This window comes from Phyllostomus hastatus, unplaced genomic scaffold, assembly GCF_019186645.2.
Source record: "Phyllostomus hastatus isolate PE091 unplaced genomic scaffold, TTU_PhHast_1.1 phas_scaffold_501, whole genome shotgun sequence".
NCBI classification, from domain to species: Eukaryota; Metazoa; Chordata; class Mammalia; order Chiroptera; family Phyllostomidae; genus Phyllostomus; species Phyllostomus hastatus.
Window position 1 is genome coordinate 38,701,696 of NW_025334033.1, and position 24,338 is coordinate 38,726,033.

The following is a 24,338-nucleotide window of genomic DNA, read 5'->3' on the forward strand; positions in this document are numbered from 1 at the left end:
TTTTTTAAAAGGGCTTTTATTTTAAAGATTTTATTTATTTTTAGAGAGGGGAAGGGAGGGAGAAAGAGAGGGAGAGAAGCATCAATGTGTGGCTGCCTCCTGAATGCCCCCTACTGGAGACCTGGCCCGCAATGCAGGCATGTGCCCTAGACTGGGAATCGAACCAGCAACCCTTTGGTTCACAGTCCACTGCTCAATCCACTGAGCCACACCAGCCAGGACTGACTGATATTCTTACAACAGGGAAATCTAGACACAAAGTTGCACAGAAGGAAAATAATGTGAAAACACAGGGAAGAAACATCATATGAAGGCACAGAGATACGAGAAGAAGGCCAGGTGATTATGATGACACAGACTGGAGTAATGCATCTACAAGCTTGGGAACATCAAGGACTGCAGTCAATCAGCAGCAGCTAGAAAGAGGCATGGAAGGGTCCTCCTCTAGAGCCTCCAGAGACAGCATGGCCTTGCATGGCCGTCCTTAATCTAGAGCTCCTGGCCTTCAGAACTGTAAGAGAACAAATTTGTTTTTAGCCACCCAGTTTGTTACTTTGTTATGGCATCCCTGGAAAACAAATACAGATGGTGAGCAGACAGGATGGGTAATAATAATAATTTCATAAATATAATCTCAGTTGATCCTCACAAATACCTAAAGTAGCAGGACAGTTTACAGATAAGAAAATGGATGTAAAGAAATATTAGAAACTTGCCAGAAGGTGGCAGAAACAGAGTTTGAACCCAAGTTAAGGATCCTGTTCAAACACTGACTTTATTAAGCAAAGTGCTTCATCCTTTCTCAACTCCTTCTGAAGTTTCCTTCCCCATCATAACTCCAACTTCATCCTCTTACTTCAGGAAACTTGCTTCAGTAAGATCATTGATGAGTGCATTTTGCGAACATTATATTGATCACACGTGTACATTGTACAACCTTAACACAACCTTATTGTGTTAAGATCCCACCCTTGTAGGGAGGTTCAAGCATCTACAGCAGGTAAGAAAGACACACTGAGGAAAACAGGTCATTCCTTTTTCTATAGTCTTACAGACAAGGCAATCAACCCCTCCCAATAACTCGTTTCCATGGCAATTTCAGGAGGCGGAAAAAAAGAGCTGTGAAATGATAAAGTTGTAAACAACCTACATTATAGAATTCCTATGGGGTGCGCACACTGGAATAGGAAGTTAACTTGTTTCGGGTTACACAGCTCCTCAGTTTTCGAGTAAACAGGAACCCTTGCTTCAATATTCCTTCCGTTAAATTACTGTTTCTCCGTAGATCAAGACTCGTGGATGCTATTTTAACTGCTTTCTTTTGGATTAAAATGAAAACTTTCAGCGGGATGACTATCAAATAAGTAGTCGTCCATACGTATTATTCTCTAAAGCATCAGTAGTACAGAACAGACTTTGAAATAAAAAAAATCTTGGCGTTCAATCCTAGCTCTGCAACGTAACTTAATCCCTGAGTTTCGGTTCGCACAGGTGAGAACACCAATTCTCCGCATGTTTTGAGAAGATTAAGTTGTAGGTAAAACAATGGACACAGCAAATCTTGTCCCAAGGCAGCATGAGTCAAAGTTTTTGAGCTTTTGCCCTCTCTCCTTCAGCTTTTTCAGCTTTTTCTCTAACGAGCGAAGATACGACATCTAGTACAAACACGCAAAAGAAGCTTCCAACCTAGGGCCACCTCGGGGCGTGTCCAGCGGGAAGGACCCGGGTGCCTCCGCCCCACTCGGGGCGGCCAGTGCGCCTGATCGCCTCTGCTCACCTCGTGTCCCGCGCCCCACGCACCCAGATCAGCGGCGGAACGCGCATTTCTTCCTCTCTAGTCCCACAGACCGGGTCGCCTGCGAGGATCTGGGTCCGACGCGGAGTGAGGCACAGCCTGAGACAGCCCGGAGCCTGCGCCGCGGCCCCGCGAGGCCCCCGCCGCCGCCGCTGTTCGCTTGCCGTTGCCCCGGCCGGCCGCGCCCCCTGAGTCCCGAAGTTTGTAGGGACCTGATTCGGCGTCTGGCTACTTAAGATCTTCTTTACCACCATGCCGCTGTACGAGGGCCTGGGGAGCGGCGGGGAGAAAACGGCGGTCGTGATAGACCTGGGAGAGGCCTTTACCAAGTGAGTGGCCGCGGCGCAGGCTGCGGTGTCTGAGGCGGGGGGGCGGGGGCGGGGGAGGGTGAATGGCTGAAACCCTGGTCTGGCCGGCATCCTCATTTCTGGCTCACAGGGCAAGTTGCGATGTCTGAACGCCACCACCTTACTCTCCCGCCGCCCAGCCTCTCCGCAAAGGGTGGTCCTTATTGTCTGCACCTTGGGCGATGGGAATACCTGGGATCCGGTGGGGAGGTAAAGAGGCCCAAGAGGCTTCTCAAGAATTACCTTCGCCGACGCTCCCCGTTATTACCCGAAACCGAACAGACCCGTTGGAGTAACCCACGCGAGGATAGCTGTGCAGACCTAGACCCCGCTTACCCTGGGCTTGTGAGCTTAGGAAGCTAGTATCATTAAACACTGAGTGGAGCTTCTGTTGGTGCTGAAATCCAACTATGTTCAAGAGTAAGAAATCAAATCGGGGAGACTGAACACATCAAAGAGATGATATACCCTATAGATGAGACTCTAGATTGTGCCCCCTAAAAAAAAACTCTTAGATTAGGAAAATGAATGTTTTAAAAGGCACCTTGTAAACACTGGAGTAGTGGTTCTCAACCTTTTGGATGGCATAGATCCTTTGACGACGGAATGAAAGCCACAGGTACACAAACCTTAATGTATCTGCACCGAGTTTAAGGGATTGGCGAGTATCACAGTGTCTTTGGACTGCAGGTTGAGAGTCTTGTAACTGGTCTCGAGAGAGGAGAGTGACAGCCAGAATTGCATTTTGTATATATTTGAAATGGAAACATTTGAGAATCCTTATATAAAATCTAAATAATGCCTAATATATAGTAGGTATATAATAACTTTGTTGAATAAGCGTCTAAAAAAGCCTACCTAAGATTTGGACCTCAGGTGTACCAGGACTGGATTAAACTGTCCTTGGATTAAACAGTCCATTCTCTTACTGTTCAGTGTAAATCTTCCCTTATTTATATTTTTAAGTTTATTTTTAAAGGTTTATTTCTAGCGTAATAAATACCCTGAGGCTGATACTGAAAGATAATTACTTTGACTATATGTTGAGGAACTGAGAAACAGAACGCTGCTATGCAGGAAGGTGACTATTGACAAAGACAACAGGAGGTTGATAAAATGAATTTATGAAGTAAAAGAAAGGAACCTGAAGCCAACCAGTGAGTTGCACCTGGAAATTTAAGGAGTATTGGTGGAGATGGAGATTAGTAGAAGATGTGAAGAGCTATTCTGAAATAAATAGAGCAGTACAGAAAACAAGAAGAGATAATTTTCAGACTAAATTTAAATGGTGATTTTTAAGCAACATTTTGAAGTTTAAGTGGAAATACCTAAATACTCAAAAATAGTTTTTTAAAATGAAATATTATGCACTTTAAAAATGATAATGAAAAAGATTAAAAATAGGCAGAAGCTTATTATATGAGCTTATGGTGGGTGAATAGTGTGATTATAACTATGTCAGGTATTCATAGTTTTCAAAATAGACCAAAAGCAAACCTGTCAGTGTAGAAGCTAATAATATTAGAATGATGGACCACAAGTACCTCATATGAATGAAGTTACAGTACAGATCCAGGGTTGTAGACATGTGTTATATAAAATTAAAAACAAATAGATGCTGTCCTACAAACTGACAGAGCACTGACCGAGTAGTTCAGTTGGTTAGACCATCATCCGTATACACCAAGGTTGCAGGTTGGCTCTCCCATCAGGACACGTGCAAGAAGCAGCCAGTGAACACATAAGTAAGTGGAACAACAAATCAGCACTTCTCTTTCTCCCTCTATCCTTCCCTCTCTCTAAAATCAGTAAATTTTAAAAAAACTGACATATGTCAAGGTTGCTAATTTGAAACTTTTTAACCTTTAATGTAGTTATAAATAGATGGAATTAACATTTTTTAGGTCTTTTTGTCTCTTTGAATGCATCAAGAGATGTTTTCAGATGTGTTTATGTCTGCTGCTTTTAAATAAATACAGAAAAACTTGTTTCTATGACAAATAAAAGACTTTAAGTGTTTCAATTTTATATTTGCAGATGTGGATTTGCTGGAGAAACCAGTCCAAGATGCATAATTCCTAGTGTGATTAAAAAAGCTGGCATGCCTAAGGTATTTTTAAAAACAAATTAGTAATAAATACTGTACTGTATTTTAAAATGTGACTGAATATAAGATTGCGTAGAATAGTGTTAACTATATTAAATACCTTATGACTGTATTCCAAGAAAAAAATTTTTAATCTTCATTTAGTTTAATTTTGCATACCATAAAATTCACGTATTTAAGTGTACAATTCAATGATTTTTAGTAAATATATTAAGTTCCATAACCATCACCACAATCCAGTTTTAGAACTTTTTGTCACCCCAATAAGATCTCTAATGCCTGTTTACAGTTTATTCCCATTCCCTGTGCCAGCCCGCCACTCATAGTCTTCCTGTCTCAAAGATTGGCCTTTTCTGTACATTTTATATAGATAGAATTATGAGATACCAAGAGAGAGCTTTTAACCTTGTAAAATAATTTTTTGAGCCTTATAATGTAACATAATTATAGAATAACTTTATTCTTAATATGTCAGGTCTTCAGTCCTTTATCTTTACTTCCAAGATCCAAAGAACAATGAAAAACAATTTTTAAAAAGACGGTTTCTTGCCAAAGCTGATTTGACAAGTGAGGAATTGTATAACAATAGAAAGAATAATTTTCGGTGCCATAAAATTCACCTATTAAAATTACAAATAGCCCTGGCCGATGTGTTTCAGTGGATCGAGTGCTGGCCTTCGAACTGAAAGCTTGCTGGTTCAGTTCCCTTTCTGGGCACATACCTGGGTTGCCAGTCAGGTCCCCAATAGGGGGTATGTGAAAGGCAACCAGTCTGTGTATCTCGTTTCTCTTCTTCTCTCCTTCCCTTCCCTCTCTCTCTGAAAATAAAGTCTGTTTTAAAAAATCACAAACAAACATGGGCTTAATGGAAAAAATAGGGTTGGAATAGACCATATAAAACCCATGTAACTTTGTAAACAAAGCACTAACAAAAACAATTGATCTCTCAGAACAGCTTTGGCTTGCAACTGAATGTGGCTGGAGCATTTCTTGGGGATATTAAACATACAAAAATAATAGATTGGTCACTGGGTGCTGAGACAGTGCAGATGGAAGTGAGCTGTAGGCTGGCCAGTGGGGCTGTTGTTCAGATGGGACCAAAAGTAAGTGCAGCCCACAAAGAGTCGTGAGAAGGCCCTTCTGGGAAGGGGGCCTGGTACAGAGGACCATGCAGACTTGTAAAAATAAATCTGAAAGGATATGTACCTGTGTGACCACACATTGATGACTTGATTTTTCTTGATGAAGATAATAACTGTTACCATATTTTTCGTTCCACTTGCCTAATATGAACTAATATAAAAATCACATTAATACAGATAATATTCCCTTATTTAACAATTGAATATGAGCATTTTGGTTCTATAAAAGCATGTGTAGCAGAAGAGACTAGTACATCATTTTATATTTGGTATTAGGGATGCATCATTAAGATTAACATGGAATCAGAAATCTTTTTAATTATGCTTGTAAGAAATCTTTTCTATTGATTTCAGAATTTTCTGCAGATTCTTAGATAAGCCAACAATATAGCACATATTTGTGGTGTGGTATCAAATACGATGAAAGCTCCTGCCTATTCATTTTTCATGTTGTTATATAATAATTGATGTTATTTTGTTATCAGATAGGTTACTAGGTACAGTCCTAACTGGACTCTGAACTTCTACATTCTCCTTGGCACTTTTCTTAGTGCTTTCAGCTCTTCTTCTTGAAAAGACAAATATTTGTGAAGATTACTCTATGTTCAGCTATATATGATTCAGAAACTTTTTAATCCTCATAAAATCAGGACACTAGCTGAGCTGATGGTCTTTCCTTTAAAAGAGTAAATGAAGAAAGGTCTGACAATGACGGATCAGAGTACTTAAAGCTTTCTAACGATTCTCAGTGAAACCTTGTCAGGTATTTGTGTTGATTTAGCACTCATGGTTTGGTAGTGTTTGCACATACTGCTTTAGTGCTAAAGATGTGTGTTTTCCTTTTTATGACACATATTTACTAGGTATGTAGTTTATGCTTTGTACTGTATCAGTTAAGGGGAATGTGTCAAAAGTAAGCCAAAAACAGTCTTTGCCCTGTGGAGCTTGTAGCTAACAGGAAAGAAGACATTTTATACGTGATGAAGTGGAGCTGATGGTACAAGGGGGAAAGCACAAGTGTTTTGGGGATGACCAACAGGGACTGGGCCAAGTCTGTGGCTTTTGATGCTTTTTAATTGATGCTATTTTTATTGTTCCTGCCAAAATGATAAATATGATGGCGGACAAATGCAAATGAACATAGTTCTTTAATTACTTATGGGCGCACACATTCATAGCCCACAAGCAAAAAAGGCCCATCATTTTGGACATGCCAGTTCTTAAGGATTTCTGATGTAAGTGATTAATCTACATTTAATGTTTGTATTTATTCTCAATATAAATTGCTTTTGATTTATTATCAGAATCATAAATAAGCATGTTTCAACTTGAGATTATTTTATTAATATAAATCAATGTCATTTTAATTTTTTATAGCCTATCAAAGTTGTTCAATATAATATCAATACAGAAGAATTATATTCCTACCTAAAGGAGTTTATCCACATACTGTATTTCAGGTAGGATGCAATGCTGTTTGTTTTTTTCCCCAGTTTTTGTGATTAGGTTTTCCTAATGCCACTCTTAGTGAAATTTAGTTGTGTTATATCTGATGGGGGGAAAAAAAGGTTGACTTCTATTACCATTTTTACTTGCCTATTTTCAATCTTTTCCAAGTATATTTGAATACTAGAAAATGGCCAAGCATAAGGAAATGTTGGAAACAAATCAAGTGCCCTTTAATAAAGGGGGGTGGATAATTAAATTATTGTATACCCTTATAATGAAACAGACAACATTAAAAAGGGGTTCTTTATATGTACCAATACATAAAGGTGTCTTAGATGTATTGATGATGATTGGAAAAAGCAAGTTGCAGAACAGCAGCTATGGAATGAATATTTCTGTTAAAATATATGCATGTACATACACAATATAAAAATATACAAAATGCTATCAATGGCCATTTCTGGGTAATAGAAGGGTAAGGTATTTATATTTTCCAAATTATAAACTTACCTTATATTTGGAGTTTTATGCATATACTTTTTCTTGGTTTTGTAACCTAAATTTAAAAAACTGCCTTGTTAATGGCTCAAGTTATTCATAGTAGGCTGTTTTTGTTTTCTGGGATAAATTAATGGATGTGAATGAAGTTCCTGACACAGTGCATGAAATGTAGTAAGAGGTCAGGAATGTTGTCATCTTTCCTGGGTAGTGAAATGAAGATATCTCTTTGTCATAGAGCAAGTTAAGAGCTAATGTGGTATACTTTCTCTATTCTTAACAAATTGGAATATGTACCAAAATGAATAAAAACTTTTATCTACTTTTAAAAACAAAACTATCACTTTTCAGGCATCTGTTGGTAAATCCCAGAGACCGCCGAGTTGTGGTTATTGAGTCGGTGCTATGTCCTTCCCACTTCAGAGAGACACTCACTCGTGTCCTTTTCAAGTCTTTCGAGGTACCTGTTTTATATGTTGTTTCTGGTGGGTACTCCAAGCTTAAACTAAAGGTCCTCATTTCTCTTCTTCATTGTATATACTACACAGTGATTTGAGGAACCAGATGACAGAGGAAACTGAAGCCTCCTGAAATTGACTGTTTATTTTCTTTCTTTATATAGTTATTTCATGCATTGTTAGCATTTCATCCACCGCTTAGATAGATGAAGATTTCTTCTTACTGATGTTTCTGTTAGTTATTTTAATATAGGTTTTTTTGTTTGGGGACTTTTTTTTTCCTTTCAAAATTAAAAGGTTTAGTATGTACTGTGGAGATTATGAGGTGTTTCTTCCAGGTCTTTCTAGTTTCTGTTATGTCGAGTACTCTAAATTCTTCAATTCTTTCATTTTAGGCTTTAAATTCCTATTAAATGGAATATTTAAGTATTGTTTCCCTTAGACTAGGCAGGCAGTGCCAGGAATGACTCTTATGTCTTAATATTAGTAATTTTTCTTGTAACTTTTATAGGAGTCAAAATTATTTTAAAGAGCAAAATTATGATTTAAGATGATTAAGTTTCCTACTCTAAGCAAAGATCAGATGGCTAATCTTTATTATTAAAATTTTTTTTAATCTCTGCCTTAGGAATTGATGATTTTTCAGCAAGGGAAACTAGAAGATTGTATAATGTATACAGCATATCAGAAATTAAGCACATATAAATACATAAATGTATTTTTTATACATTCTACTGAACTCAAAATATATCAAAACTCATGTCTTTAGGAGATAAGGGCAATTAATATATCTAACTTGTAGTTTATTAAGGCGGAAGCAGATTCCTGCTTCTTGTACTTACTGATGGTACAGATTTAGGAATTTGGTTTGCAGTAGGGAGAACACAGACAAGACAAGAAGTCACTTAAGCTCTTACCGGAATAAAATACACAATTCTCTGTGTTTATACTTAGATTTTTAGTTGTGTTTGTGTATCCTTGTCTATGACTAGAGCACCTGCTATATCTAGTTAGATGAGGGAAATATAGCCATTATGTTGTTTGTCATTTGGTTCTAATGGACTTTCATATTTTGATTGAATATCTGATATTTGGAGTGTCACCAGATCTGGCAAATTCTCACTGAAAAATGTTACAGAGAACTAAGGATTTTTGTAGTTCTTGAATTTAATTCTAACTGCTATATTACAATTTTTTAAAAATACAGTTTATATTACACTATGTGAAAAAAAGACAATCAAGAACTCTTTTTGTATATTTTCATTTTGATGGCAAAGGCATCTTTTTATTTTTTAAATGTAGCATTTTCTTTTGATTTTATGTTTCTAGACCTCTTCTTTTAGCTCCTTCAATTTTTCCTCTGAGAAAGAGAACAATATTTTTTTTAATGCTTTATTTTGGAACAAAACAACTTAGAGAATTTAGAATGTTTTGACTTCAATACATTTTGATTACCTATAAATTCAAATAAATCAACAAACTAGTTGTTAATTTAGTGCCATAAAATTGATGAATAGGTATCATAATATAAATTAATATAACATTCCTGGGAATTTTTTCAAATATATTTGAAATGTAAGGCAAACCCTTTCAACTGCTGGCTCATTCTGCTGTTTTGGTTTTCTAGGTTCCATCTGTCTTGCTTGCTCCAAGCCATCTAATGGCACTTCTGACACTTGGGATAAACTCTGCCATGGTCCTGGATTGCGGATATAGGGAAAGCCTGGTGTTGCCTGTATCTTTTTTTGTCAGCCAGCTAATTTTGCAGTTTTTACTCTATTTTAAAATAATTGGGCTTATTACAAATGGGTTTTATTGCATCAAACTATTTTGGGTTACCATGTACAAATATGAATTACAATGTGGAAAAAATTCTCCAGATTGTGAGGCTTAAATTTACTTTTTGTAGAAATTATTATTATGACTTGGTCCCAGTATATACTCCAGGGATTAGACCTCATGAATTTTATGTTCAGTTGTTAAGAGGAACATCAGCTAATTGGACATGTCGAGAAGTTGATTAGGATGGTCAACTTCTAGGAAAAGATCATACAGCGAGTAATTGAAGAAACTTAAAACGAGAAAGTTAAATCAAGAAAAATTGAAACTTAATGGTATCCTCGCATAGCTGAAGATGTGTTTTTTTCTGTCCTCTCTAGAGAAGCCATCAATGTGGCAGTATGGTATAGGGTTTATGAGTTTGGGTTTTGGGATAAAATATACATATAAGTGTAAATCTCAGCTATGCTTCCTACTAGTATGATGTTGCTCAAGTAACTTAATTTCTTTGAGCCTCAGTTTCCTTATCCATAAAATGGGAATTACAGTAATTCCAGCAGAGAGGGTGTTGAGTGACTTGAGCGAGGTGGTGTATGTAAAGTGTTAGCAAAGGAGCTGGTACACACTAACTTGCTCAATAAGTGCTGTGGTTTTTATATCACGCACAGCATCTCTAGTAATTCAAGCTAGGATTTATGCTTGTATAACAAGTTAACTATATATCCAAACTTTCAATATTCTCATTTATAAAATGAAAATAATACTTAAGTTACAGGGTTCTTACGACACAATGGGATTACTAACTATAAACTGGTAAATTCCTTGTCATTAGAAGCATTTAAGCAGAGTATATGTTGCTCAGAAATATAACAATGGACATGGCTACATTGAAAAGGAGGTTGAAATACACAAATAAACATGACTTGCAATTTTGAGATCTATATTTATTAGAAGGAATACTTACAGGAAGGAAGTCAAGAATCATTAACTTCTAAGGAACTAAATTAGGCAGTAGCTTTTTAAATATAAAGTGTTTTGTTTGTAAGTGTTACAACAATGCTGTAACTTAAGTATTATTTTCATTTTATAAATGAGAAGGTTGAAAGTTTGGATACGTAGTTAAGTTAAGGTTATATAAGCATAAAGCCAAGATATATACCCATGATTGTTGCCAAAGCCAGTGCTTTCACCAGTATCCCTTTCTTTCCTTTTTATAAATTTTATGTTTACACGACATCGGTGAAAACATACAAAGTAAGGTAGCAAACCCATGGTACAGTATTGTGCACTATCCTCTTTGCTGTCTGGTAGAAATATAATGTAAGGCATATGTAATTAAAATTTTCTAAGCTACCTTTTTTTAAGAATGAGACAAAGACAATTGTAGTTTTTTTTTATATGAATTGTATTCCAAATCTGTCTTCCTAAGAATGTACCTTGGTTGCTGTGATTGAACTTCTGTCTTTTCTTTATTGTTGTTCAGTTACAGTTGTCCCCATTCATCTCACCCCACCCACCCCTGTTACTGTCCCCTGCCCCATCCAACCCCTCTCCCAAAGACAGTCCCCTCCCCATTGTCCTTGTCCGTGGATCCTTTGTACGTGTTCCCCTTCCTTCCCCCGTTACCCCCACCCCACCCCTCTGGTTCCTGTCTGTTCTTTATTTCCATTTCTCTGGTTCTTTTTTGTTCATTCATTTGTTTTGTTGATTAGGTTCCACTTACAGATGAGATCATATGGTATTTGTCTTTTACTGCCTGGCTTATTTCACTTAGCACAATACTCTCCAGTTCCATCCATGCTGCTGTCAAGGGTAGGAGTTCCTTATTTCTTTCTGCTGTATAGTATTCCATTGTGTAAATGCACCACGTTTTTTTGATCCACTCATTTACTGATGGCATTTAAGCTGTTTCTGGCACTTGGCTATTGTAAATAATGCTACTATGAACATTGGGGTGTATAGGTTCTTTTGAATTGGTGTTTCAGGATTCTTAGGGTATAATCCCAGCAGTGGAATTGCTGGATCAAAAGGTAGTTCCATTTTTAGTTTGTTTTTGTTTTTTTGTTTGTTTGTTTGTTTGTTGGGGGTTTTTTTGTTTTTGTTTTTGTTTTTTTTTTTGAGGAAATTCCATCCTGTTTTCCACAGTGGCTGCACCAGTCTACATTCCCACCAACAGTGCACTAGGGTTCCCTTTTCTTCTCCACAACCTTGCCAGCACTTGTTTGTTGATTGTTTTATGATGGCCATTCCGACCAGTGTGAAGTGGTATCTCATTGTGGTTTTAATTTGCATCTCTCCGATGGCTAGTGATGCTGATGCTTCGTATGTCTCTGGGCCCTCTGTATATCCTCCTTGGAGAAGTGTCTGTTCAGGTTCTACCTGTTTAAAAATATAAATGAAAGAGAATCAGTATAAAAATTGATAATGAGATATCTTACAGCAGCTTTTTTTGTATTAAGTCTAAATTTGGTGATTTTGTATAGAGTTTATTCTTACTGCACATCTGAAATTAAACTAGCTACATTTTAAGGACTGAATAGTTATATTTGGCCAGGGGCTATGTTATCGGATACCCTAGCATAAACTAATGAATCCTGTGTGTATGGAAAAGGCATGTTTAACCTTTTTCTCTGGAGAAGAGTATTAAAAAAGACTGATTTTCTGTAACTTTTAGAAATAAGTAAAAATCTAGTTTAAAACACTACTGCAGAAGGTGAGGAAAATATAAAGGAAACCACATTTTATCTCTTAAAATAGTAATATCCTTGACTACCCTATAGATATATGAAGGAATCCCAGTACTTAATTGTTGGGGAGCACTCCCCCTAGGAGGAAAAGCTCTGCACAGGTAAGTTTCTTGGAATTTAGCATATTTTCTTTACCTGTGACACAAAAACAGTGCTAATTCTTTGACAGTATTCAATAGGGGACATATAGTGTGGACATTTAATGTTATTTATTTCATATTCCATTAATCTTCAGTGTATTCATCTTTAAAGTATAAAACTGCTTTTACTTAAAGCATCATAACACATTATGTAATAAACATATTAAATAAGAAAAGGTTATCACTTGGCTTAAAACAACATAATTATGTAGTAAATGTATTAAATAAGAAAAGGATATCAGTTGCAGTATTTTAATTCCAGTAACTTTTTTTTTAATACTTTCAGGGAGTTGGAAACTCAATTATTGGAACAATGTACTGTTGACACAGGTGCTGCTAAAGAACAGAGCCTTCCCTCTGTTATGGGTAAAATCATTTAAAACTATTTAAGAGCGGTTTACATTATTCCCTTTTCATTTTTCAACTAATTTTTAATCCCATTTCACCATTACTCTCTTTTTCTGCATATCACTCTGATGACATTGCTCCAATTATAAGGTTATGATTGAGCTTTTCATTACCGAATCTAGTAGTTCAATTTTAGTCATCTTCTCTAGAACTTTTGACATTGTTGATTACAACTTACTCTTGATACTATCTTCTCCCTTGGTTTTCAGGAATGCTGTTGATTCTCAAATGTATCCCTGGGCTTGACCCTTCTTTTAAACTTGATTTCATATTTCCTACAGATTATTGGATATAAATGAGGCATGTCTCCTGGCACCTCAAACTTAAGTGAACACTTTATTTAACTCTGCCTCTAAATTCATTTTACTGAATCATTTTTGGATAAAGATAACATCTTTCTTATCTTCCATTTTGGAAAACTGGGAGTTAATCAAGTCCTTTTGGTTTTCTCTTAGAAATCTCTCAAATTTCATATTTCTCTCTCTTTTTAGGAGGGGGGGTAACTTTTTGTCAGCCATCCACACCACTGAACATCTGAAAACTTGGATGTTGTAAACTAGGCTCTCACTATTGCTCGCTTGGGTTATTAAGGGAGCCTATTCTCTGGACTGATTCAGTCTAGTTTACACTGTTGCTTGGAAGAACTTGCACAGAACAACTGTGATTATGTTGCTCCACTGCCTGAGAACTTTTGTGGGCTCCCACAGGCTAAAATCCAAATTATCTGTTTGATACACACGTTTCTTCACAATCTAAATGTATTCTTCCTCTTAGCCTTAACTCAACCCTTTGCACCTTATGTTTGCTACAGTAAATTTCATGTCACCCAGGCACCATAGTCCTTCTATAATCCCGTGCCTTCATTTTTTCTGTTTCTTTACCTGGGATGGTTTTCTTTGCCTAGTTGGGTTATCTTTCTGCGTGACTCAGCTAGAATGTCATCTTAATTTTTAAGCATTCTTTGTTTGCCCTAAGCAGAAAAATTGTTAAGCCCTATCTGTTAAGTCCTCAGCAGTATTGATTAGCATATATGACATGTTCTTAATTTGCCTGTTAGCTTACTGGTTTCCCTTAGTAGGCTTTGAGGATTCCTGTCTTACTTATTTTTAAATCTGTAGCACATAATATAGTGCCTGGGCACAGAGTAAATGTTGGAAAAAGAAAGGCAGGTTTTTAGGACATTTGTCTTTGCATATATTTCTTTTCCATTCCTTTGGCAGTTAAGATGATAGCATTCTTCATTGTATAGATCAGAGTATAATTTTTCTATCCTAGATAAACTTTCCTACCCTTCTAGTATGTCGTGTTGACATTCAATTTATAAAATGTATCCAAAGATCATGAGTTTAGTGCAACATCACAAGATATTCTTAATAGAGGTCTTCTTTAAAACATATAACATTTTCTTAAAATTCTGAGCTGTAGGTTTTAGACACCTATTCTTTAAGCAACTGTCTTGGACTCTAACCTTTCCTTCTCAAAGTCCCCCAGATCTGTGTTTCTGATAGTAAGCCTTGCAGCCCAATAATTAAGGAATTAAAAATTAACAAACAAATGTATCACTCTTTGGTGAAGAACCCATTTAGGAATATCAGAAACTCAAATACATTTAAGATTTCTCTTGTGAAATCCTTAGTAAAGGTTAAATGCAAGTCTTACACATATTTGAGTTTCCTTACCTGAACTTTGAATGAGCCTCTTTTGTTTAATATTCAGAATCTAGTTCAAAAAAGAATGAATATATAAAGTACCTTAAACTTATAAAAAGCTAAACTATGTTGATTTGAAAGTGTACAGTTTAAAAGTAAATTATATACAGAATATTATGCTTCTTATTCTCCTAAGTTAACTGAAAATTAAACATGATTTTTCAGAGCTAATCAGTGCCTCTTGTTTATACTCTTCATTTTCGATGTTTAAATAGCTATGATAACTTGGTAAGATAAAGGAGCCCCTTTCCGAAGCAGCTTCTACACCCAGCTAAAATAAGCCCTTTATTTTTAAGCCTTCCTTACATGTTGCCTTAGGAAAACTTTTTCATATTACCAAATGTCTTTGGCACATGTTGGAATTTATTTGAGTATTCCTAGAGAGAGTATAGTATGTGGAATGTTTCCATTTTTAGCAATTTTCTTAAATTGTAAATTCTTGTAATCTAGTTACACTTCTTTCATCTATTTATAGCCATATTTAAATCTTTTGGAGAATATTTATCCTCTTGTGAGATAAATTTTAACACTTAAGAACAGGAATCTTAAAACTGACCCCTAACTGATATACTAACCCCATCAGTTAAAAGATTTTGATCGTGTACCTTCAATATGTATGTATGTTTATTTATTAATGATATGTGCACTATTATTACTATATAGTAAAACCACAAAAGTAAGAATTTGGAAAGGGTGAGATAATAAAGGTAAAATAATTTTAAAGTGATCATTATTACTTCTAAAAATTTTGCAATGTGGTTGTTTATTTTTTAAGTTCATGGTTTAACATTATGAAAGTATGGTTTTTAAATTCTAAATTATATAGTATTTATTTTTTATTCATTGGTTTTTTTAAGAGAGAGAGAGAGAACAACAACATCATTTGTTGTTCCACTTACTGGTGTAGTCATTGGTTGATCCCCTGACTGGGCATCAAACCCTCAACCTTGGGGTATTGGCACAAAGGTCTGGCCGACTGAGCTACCCCGCCAGGGCAAAGGTGTGGTTTTTAAGTTTAATTGGATTTAATACTTATTTTCAGTGGCTGTCAGAACTTAAAAATATAGCTGACAAGATATGTAGATCTAGATGAAAGAAGTACACGATTACCCTTACTAAATCGATTTCTTTTTTCAACTATACATTTTTGTTTTGTTTGATATAAATACTTTGTTTTTATAAATCAGTCAGAATATTCTTACATGTTTAATAGTGGGTTAAAAATTCTGAGTTTAGAAGATTTAGTATTTAAGTTAGAAAACTTTATTTATGAATCTGATTTGGAAAACAAGAGTTTTGGCAACAAAATCACATTTCCAAACATCCATCTTCCAAAGGCTTCCTGTGTTGTATAAATTTCTTGGACTAGGTACTTTCTGACTAGTTTTTTAAAATATCACCTTTACCTTGAAGGATAAAAGTAAAAGTCTGCATGTGAACTTTTTAAAAATATACATATTAGGTTAGCATGTTACTGACAGTCACTGATTATTCACAGGAAAGATAATCGAACTTGAGACTTCACTTTTTTTTTTTTTTTTTTAAGAAAAATAACTCATGATTAAGCCTTATATTTCTTCTAAGTACCACAAGATAATGAACAAATATTTTTCTGGTAGAAAAGGTAATTCTATCTAATGTCAATTATTTGACTCCATTTTTAAGGTATCTTGTTTTCATCAAACTTACAAGTAGTGACATCCAGTAGTGCTTAGCATACATCTGGCTTTAACCTCTGTGGTTGGCTTGGTTTTGAATGATGAAGTTTCTTCCCTAAAAGCAATTTAATTTTATCATTTGGCTTTTAAAAAAATTATAGTACTTATATATTTTAAATTTTTGCTGAACTGGAAATGTGAATGCAATATAAGAGACTATTTTTTGCTTATTATTAAAGTTCTATAGTTTTTAAAAATTTTTCTTTTTTAAGGTTCAATTCCAGAAGGTGTCTTAGAGGACATTAAAGGTAAACTAAGTTATTTTTGTCCCTTGGCGTCTTAAGTGTTGGTTTGGGTAGCATGTGTCTTAAAATATTTGCACAGATACAAAATACTCGTATATTAAATTTATTATGTAATACCCAAAATATTTTATATGCAGGCTATGGAATGTAAAATAAAATTTTTTATTTATATTATGTAAGTTTGGGGCATTATTTATGATGTGTTATTGAAGAAACTTCTCAATTGTAGATTTAGGATTCAGGGTTACTAGGGAATTAGTAATTTGCACAGTATGAAATAACAGTTAAATTGCTTAAAAAAAGAAGCTACTGATTTTACGTCACGTTGTGTTTTTTACTTGAAGTTTTAAAATATATTTTATAAGGTTAGATATTTTACTGACTTCAGATATTCTACAGTTGGGGCCAAAGTATATTGGATTCATTTTAATAAGGTATATTACCTCTCCTTTGCTAAAGTGCATTTTTATGATAATGTTTAAATTGAGTTTCCTGGTATTTTGATTCACCAAAAGGAAGGGAATTAAAATATAATTCAGTGTTCTTTAGTGCTGAGAGTGTCATGTAAAATTAATATTCTAGAACATTTTATAAAGAATTAGACCGTAATGATTTTAGAGTTAAATGGAATCTGGAGATCATCTGGAACAATTTGCCTTGGAATTGTTTAGTGCCACACAATAGGTAGAGTTAGAGCTAGGGCTGCAAAAGGGATCTTGTTTATTAGACTGCTTACTGTTGTGGTATAATTACCTAAAATCTCTTCAGTTCTGGTAAAATTTCAGTCATTTGTACATGCTAATTACAGTATCTCAAATAATACCAGAAATATCTCAAGTAAAGTTAATAGTTTCCCTTTCCTTTTTCCAGTCCTATCCCCCATGATGTAACAATTGTTAATGATTTGGAGTGTTTCTTCCTATATGTGCTCCAACATATGTGTGTATATTTATAAAATGTTTGATTTTCTCATTTGTCTGAGAAACATATTGGTAAAAACTTGAAAATTAGACACCCAGTATTTGTGAGATTGTGGGAAAATAATTATATATTACTATTAATAAGAATTAAAGACTAACCTTTTAGGAGAGCCATCTGGCATATTAAAATTGAAAGTGGGCATCCCATCCAAGAGGGGAACATTGAATGAAATTTGGTAACTTCATAATAAGGAGTACTGTGTGGCTATTGAAAAGGATCTAGATGTATTGATTTGGAAGGTTGTCCATATTACGGGAAAAAGCTGTTGCTGAATAACATGTACAGTTGGAACCCATTTCTGTTAAAACAAACATGCAGCACTCACACTCATATTTGTTACCTATGTAATTTAATTACCTAAATTTTCAGTGGTTTTATTTTTTTAAAGATTGTATTTATTTACTTTTTAGAGAGTGGGGAAGGGAGGAAGAAAAGGAGAGAAACATCAATGTGTAAGACATATATCGATTGGTTGCCTTGCGCACCCCAACTGGGGAACCTGGCCCACAACCCAGGCTTATGCCCTGATTGGGAATTGAACCTGTGACTTTTTGGTTTGCCAGGTAGCACTCGATCCACTGAGCTACACTAACCAGGGCAATTTTCAGTTACTTTAAACTTATTAAGTAGAATTCATCTATTCTTGGCTTTTAAATTCAGTGAATTTTGTTTCTTTAGAGAAAGGCCCCTTTCCCTGCCAAGTATATATGATCTTGCAGGCTGGGCATTACCTTACTTAGATAGTTCTGAGGACTTGAATAAAATACAAAGTTTATAAGTAACTTGAGCATCTTGCCTACTATATAGCATGTTTGCATATTGCAGATTCTGAAATATATTTTGAATTAGTGAATGAAAATTATTTTACATATGTCCATATAGACTTAACTAGCATGTTTTGTAAGTAATCTAGTCAGTAGATTTTTTTTTTGCACTCAACATCAATTTTGTTTGTACTTTGTTTTATTCCTTACTTATTACTGATTTTTGGAGAGAGACAGACAGATACTGATTGTCATTCCTCTTATTTATGCAATCACTAGCTGATCCTTGTATGTACCCTGACCAGGGATTGAACCCACAGCCTGGCATATAGGGATGGTGCTCTAACCAACGGAGTTACTTCGACAGGATTATTCTTTACTTATTTCTGAAAATAACTTGAAACAGCTTTTTATAAAAGGTACTTTGCAGTATAAATAATCTTTAAAAGAAGAAGTTTTAAAGTATAAAAATAAAAATGGTGATATAAGAGGAGGAAAGTGATAGTGTTGGAGTGTACCAAGAGGTAGAAAGCAATCATGCCAAAAAACCGAAAACTAAGTAGTGATACTGTAACTAGGAGTAAAATTTGGCTTTGTGTTCTGACCAGCCAAGATTTAAAAAAACAAAGAATCAGATAGATGGATATATAAGATTAGATATAGAGATATAGATCAATCTTGGTCAAAGAAACATTCTATTACACATTTTCATGATGTCAAAATTTATTTTTATTATGGTACTCTTTATATAAAATAGTATCAAAACAGAATAGTGTCCTCAAAGGTGGTATTTTTAAAAATGTGGTTTTATGGAAGATGAACACAACATGTCCTATGACTCCTTGATGAATGAAAAGGTTTTTTTATTTGTGAATAAATTGTCATAAGCTAACTAAAGACAGGAGTAGTTTGTGAAATTTGAAGCAATGGATAATTAATATGTGTACTCGAATAGGATTTTTTAAACGGAGCATAGATTAACTAAATCACAGACCATAACAGACTTGAACTTTTCTTTCAAGTGCGCACTTGCTTTGTAAGTGATCTGAAACGTGGACTGAAAATCCAAGCAGCAAAGTTTAATATGGATGGGAATACTGAGGTAAATTCAAAATAAATGTACATTCTTTTTTCAGAGGTTTACTTACATTTTTTTATATAATTAGATTATTTATATTTATATTTCAGCGTCCCTCACCACCCCCAAATGTTGACTACCCATTAGATGGAGAGAAGATTCTACATGTCCTTGGATCAATCAGGTTTGACCTTAATTTCTATGAGCAAAAAAATAACTAAAATAAAGTGTTGGCCTTTAAAAATATTTGCATATAACGTTTAGTGTTATTATTCGTTATGTGTTTTTCATTAAGTGTCATCATTCATAAATTCATTATTCAGCCTTTCAACTTTGTAAAACTATAAAAAAATTCTTATCAAAGTAATCCAGAATTCAGTTACTGAAACTAACCATTCTTTGAGGTAGAGTATAAAGTATGATACTTTAAAATAGGATTTAGCAGACTTTTTCTGTTAAGGGCCAAATGGTAAATAGATTAGGCTTTGTGGGTCAAATGGTCTCTGTTGCAGCTACTCAGCTCTGTAGCTGGAGTGCCACACCAGCCACAGACAGTACTGTAGGCTAAGTCTCATGAAAAGAATTTTACGTTTTGAAAAAGATTTAAAATAGTGTGCATAGTAGGATGCCAATTTAATTTTTTAAAGTGTTTTATATACACATGTATGGTTAATTTTGTATTGCATTGGTTAGGATTTCATTGGGCCACCAGTTACACAGATTTGAAAAGAGGGTCTTCAACAAGGTAGAAGCTGGTCTCTCATTTAAGAGAAGGTCAGACGGAGACAGTCCAGGGATGGTGTGACGACTCCCATCAGTGACCCAACATCTTTTATTGTTTTGGGCGTGTAGCCCTTTTCCTTGGCGTCCAGTATGGTTGCTGAAGTTATAGCTACATCTGTGTTTAAAGCAAGCAGTCGTAGGAAGGGAAAGGAAAAGGCACTTCCCCTTCTTTTTAAGGAGACTTTCTAGAAGTTCCACACACCATGTCTGCCTCCATTTTATTGTCTGGTACTAGGGGACGTCTAGCTGTAAGAGAGGCTGATAGAGTGTTTCTAACAGGGTAGGGCGTTGTGTTCACCTGAGAAATAGAGTTCTATCTTTTTTTAATTTTCAAACAATTCACAGGAAGTTACAAACATAAAGTAGAGAAAACCCACGTATTTACCCAGTGTCTCTCCATAGGTATATTTTACATCGCTGTAGTATAGTATCAGACCAGTAAATTGGCATTGGTGTAATGTATGCAGATAGTTCTTTGTGATTCTACCATAAGGTAGATTTCTGCAGTCACCATCACCACAGTCAAGATGTGTGACTATTCCACTGCCGCAAAGGTCCTCCTGGTAGTACGCCAAGTTAGGGTTCTTTTAATTTGGGAACAAGAAGGAAAAAATGGAAAGTGGATATTTTATTAGGCAACTAGCAGTGTTTGCCTTGTATTATTTTTAAAAACAAAGAAATGCTTTGGGGGCAGAGGATGTTTGTTTTTAAATCTTCTATCACTGCTGATCTGCTTGATAACTCTTACTAACTTTTACAGAATTCTCATTTTTTTTCTGTTACTGAGTTTAAGGAAGTATATCTGGACAAAATATATGTAAATCTATACATAATAATAATCATAGCTAATACATGTGTCAGGTACTGTTCTATTAACTCATTGAATCCTCACCTCAACAGTTGTAAGGCAGGTGCTATTATTCTTGTTTACAAATGCAAACATGTGTTTTAACAATTATTTTACAGTAAAATGGTACTGGTACTTAAAAATAGGTCAGTAGAACTAATGGTATATTATGCATATTATGCGATACCAACAAAGCACTCTCTTTTTAATCTCATTAGAGATTCAGTTGTGGAAATTCTTTTTGAACAAGATAACGAAGAGAAATCAGTTGCCACTTTAATATTGGATTCCCTCATGCAGGTATTTTTATTTTGTAAAATATTTAAATTTATGACTACAGCACTTTAAAATGTTCTCTTTTATTTTTATTTTAGCTATTGGTTACATTTTTTAGTTTTTATGTTACACTTTATGGTGTTCAGTTTTACTTTGGCACTAGGATACAGTTACTACCACATTTCAAAATTAGGGATGCATTTTTCCATAGCAGCAATAGCAGATGTTTATTTTGTACCTAATGTGGCTTATAGTTTCTTCAAATGCTGGTTTGTACAGTATTGAATTTCAAATTCCTGTGGGTATATGGTAATATGTCTCTTTTGTTTAATGACGGTGCAGTCACGGAACTTCATGGGAAAATACATCACTTTGGAAGATGCTGTCTGTCTCTGTGGCTCCACTCAGAAACTTTAATGAAAAATGTAGCATTAATGAAAGACTTTAACATTTCTATTTCTTAGAGAGCACTGGTGGGGAGGGATTTCTAAGAATACTATCTTCCCACTCAACGACTGGCTCCAGATCACAAGTGTCAAACAGGGCTGAATCCGGCCCGGCACCTTGTTTCTGTCCGGCAGCAGCGCAGAGCTCCTTGCCCCTAGTTAAGGACTCGTTACATTTACACAGTCCTAAAGTTACATCTGGCCCTTTGAAGGCAACCGCAAGGCTTATGTGGCCCCTGGTGGAAAGGAGTTTGACAGCCCTGCTCTAGCTATAATACTGTGAAGGTAGTACCTAAGAAGAATTAAGTTTTCACACTCTCCTTACTGAAAAGAAATGAGAAGTTATTTCTTCTCATGTTCTTTACTTAATTCAGTCATTCTGTCCTGAAAATGAGAATACTCACATGTTGCCACCGTATACCCTATAGAATTTAAAATTCTGTATTATTAAATTTAAACATTTTTAAAGTTCTTTGTGAGTATATGGCAGTATTATTGTGGTGGTCATATTTACTACGTGAAAACTCCCTTGTTAAAGAAACCTTGCTGTGGCCACTTTTTGTCATACAAATGATCACCTATTTAATTTGTAATACTTAAGCTGTATGTTTTCTTAAGTCCAGTCAAGCATTATTTATACTCTTAAGGATAAATCCTTTTTTTTCTCTCTTTGGTAACAGTGCCCAATAGACACCAGGAAGCAGTTAGCAGAGAACGTGGTAGTCATAGGTGGCACATCTATGTTACCAGGATTTCTCCACAGATTGCTTGCAGAAATAAGGTATTTGGTAGAAAAACCAAAATATAAAAAAACACTTGGCACCAAGACATTCCGTATTCATACTCCACCTGCAAAGGCTAATTGTGTGGCCTGGTTGGGAGGTAAGAATTTAGTTTTTAAAATATAATTATTGTATACTAATTGGTTCCTGAATAGTATTTAATGGTAGACTAGAGTAGATGATTCAGTGTTCAGATCTGCCCGCTTAATAAACTAATAGAACTATTAAAGAATTTTTTGAATATTAACTTTTTATTAAATTGTTAATTTTCAGAATTATATGCCTGTTTCTCTCAACATTTACACTTGGATGTTTTAAAATAAGCTTCTTTGTCCAATTAAGGTCATCTTTCATAATAGTGATAGCTGTTCATTTATTCCAGTGATGCTACCATTTCTTAAAACATGTTTTAAATCCTTACAAAGCTAATATGTCAGCCATATGAAAATTTATTATTTTATAATTTTATTTTGAGACTGAGTTCTGTGACGTAGAAAATGATAGTTTCATTGAAAGGAGGAAATAGTTTATAGCCTAATAAAGAGACTACTTGAGAGAGAAAAACAATCACGGATATGTATATTTGAGTATGTTCTGATACATGTTTAATGATGCAGTTTCAGCTAAGAGGTATCAGCATCTTTCTGAGAGAAAGTATTGACATTTTTTTTTAAGATTTTATTTCTTTCTTTTTAGAGAGGGAAGGGAGGGAGAGAGGGAAACATCAATGTGTGGTTGCTGGGGGCCGTGGCCTGCAACCCAGACATGTTCCCTGACTGGGAATTGAACCTGCGACACTTTGGTTCGCAGCCCACACTCAATCCACTGAGCTACGCTAGCCAGGGCAGTATTGACATTTTTAAATGGTCGTTGTATCTCTAGTAAAGTAGAATTTTGTCAAAATATAATTTTGATCTAGGACAAATGGATTTAGTTACTAAATTACTTTGTAAAGTCTGTTGTGTGGGGATCTTTATAAGGTCTTCAGCATAGATTCTTATGGTATTATGATGTTTTGGGGGGTTTGCAGTGCCATTTTATTCAAAAACATGCAATCTTAGAGTGGTGGCAAAGAAAACTAAGGGTATTTATTGTATTTACAGAGTTGGAAATACTTTCCACCCCGCTGTGCCTCTCTTGCTTTTAGATACAGTAATACTTGTTATCATTTTCACTATAATCTATTATAGTCCATTACACAGTGATTATGGCTTACCCTGTTATTTAAAATACAGGATAAAAAACAGCCTAACTGGAATTAATTTAAGAGTGTCAATATACATTCTTGAATTTTACCTGTTCTGTCTTGTCATATAATGAAGTGGATATATGAGCACCTAAAATTTTCTGGTAAAAGTTTTCATCTTATAAAAATATTTTACCACACAGGAGCTATTTTTGGAGCACTGCAAGACATACTGGGGAGCCGTTCCATCTCAAAGGAATATTATAATCAGACAGGTCGTATTCCTGACTGGTGTTCTCTCAATAACCCACCTTTGGAGATGATGTTTGATGTTGGGAAAGCTCAACCACCTCTAATGAAAAGAGCATTTTCCACTGAGAAATAAAAATTTGAATAAATTCAACATTGTGTCACTTCAAATATCATATCGATTACAAGCAAATTGTACAAAGTATGTGAGATGCTATTAGAGACAATTTGTGGAAATGAAAGCATTTCTGTAATTACTTTTCAATATTTAATTATTTTGACTTTTATGTAGTGGTAAAATGGTAGCTTGTGCTTATGAAATGTGTTGTATTTATATCAATAAAATACAGCAAAGCAGTTTAGTTTTGGAAGTTTGTTACATAGTTGTTTTGTTTGTTTTGTTT

The 24,338-nt window shown here is 35.1% G+C and overlaps 1 protein-coding gene across 1 annotated transcript; it reads left to right on the top strand.

Moving 5' to 3' along the window:
• Window positions 1-1,771: 1,771 nt before the first annotated feature.
• On the top strand, window positions 1,772-24,305 carry ACTR10 (actin related protein 10). Its single transcript, XM_045823695.1, has 13 exons — window positions 1,772-2,124; window positions 4,180-4,252; window positions 6,769-6,851; window positions 7,690-7,798; window positions 9,424-9,531; window positions 12,356-12,423; window positions 12,749-12,828; window positions 16,510-16,545; window positions 19,310-19,389; window positions 19,476-19,549; window positions 21,214-21,295; window positions 22,398-22,599; window positions 23,889-24,305. The coding sequence occupies exons 1-13, from the start codon at window positions 2,048-2,050 to the stop codon at window positions 24,068-24,070; spliced, it is 1,254 nt and encodes a 417-aa protein (XP_045679651.1). The 5' UTR covers window positions 1,772-2,047; the 3' UTR covers window positions 24,071-24,305.
• Window positions 24,306-24,338: the final 33 nt, after the last annotated feature.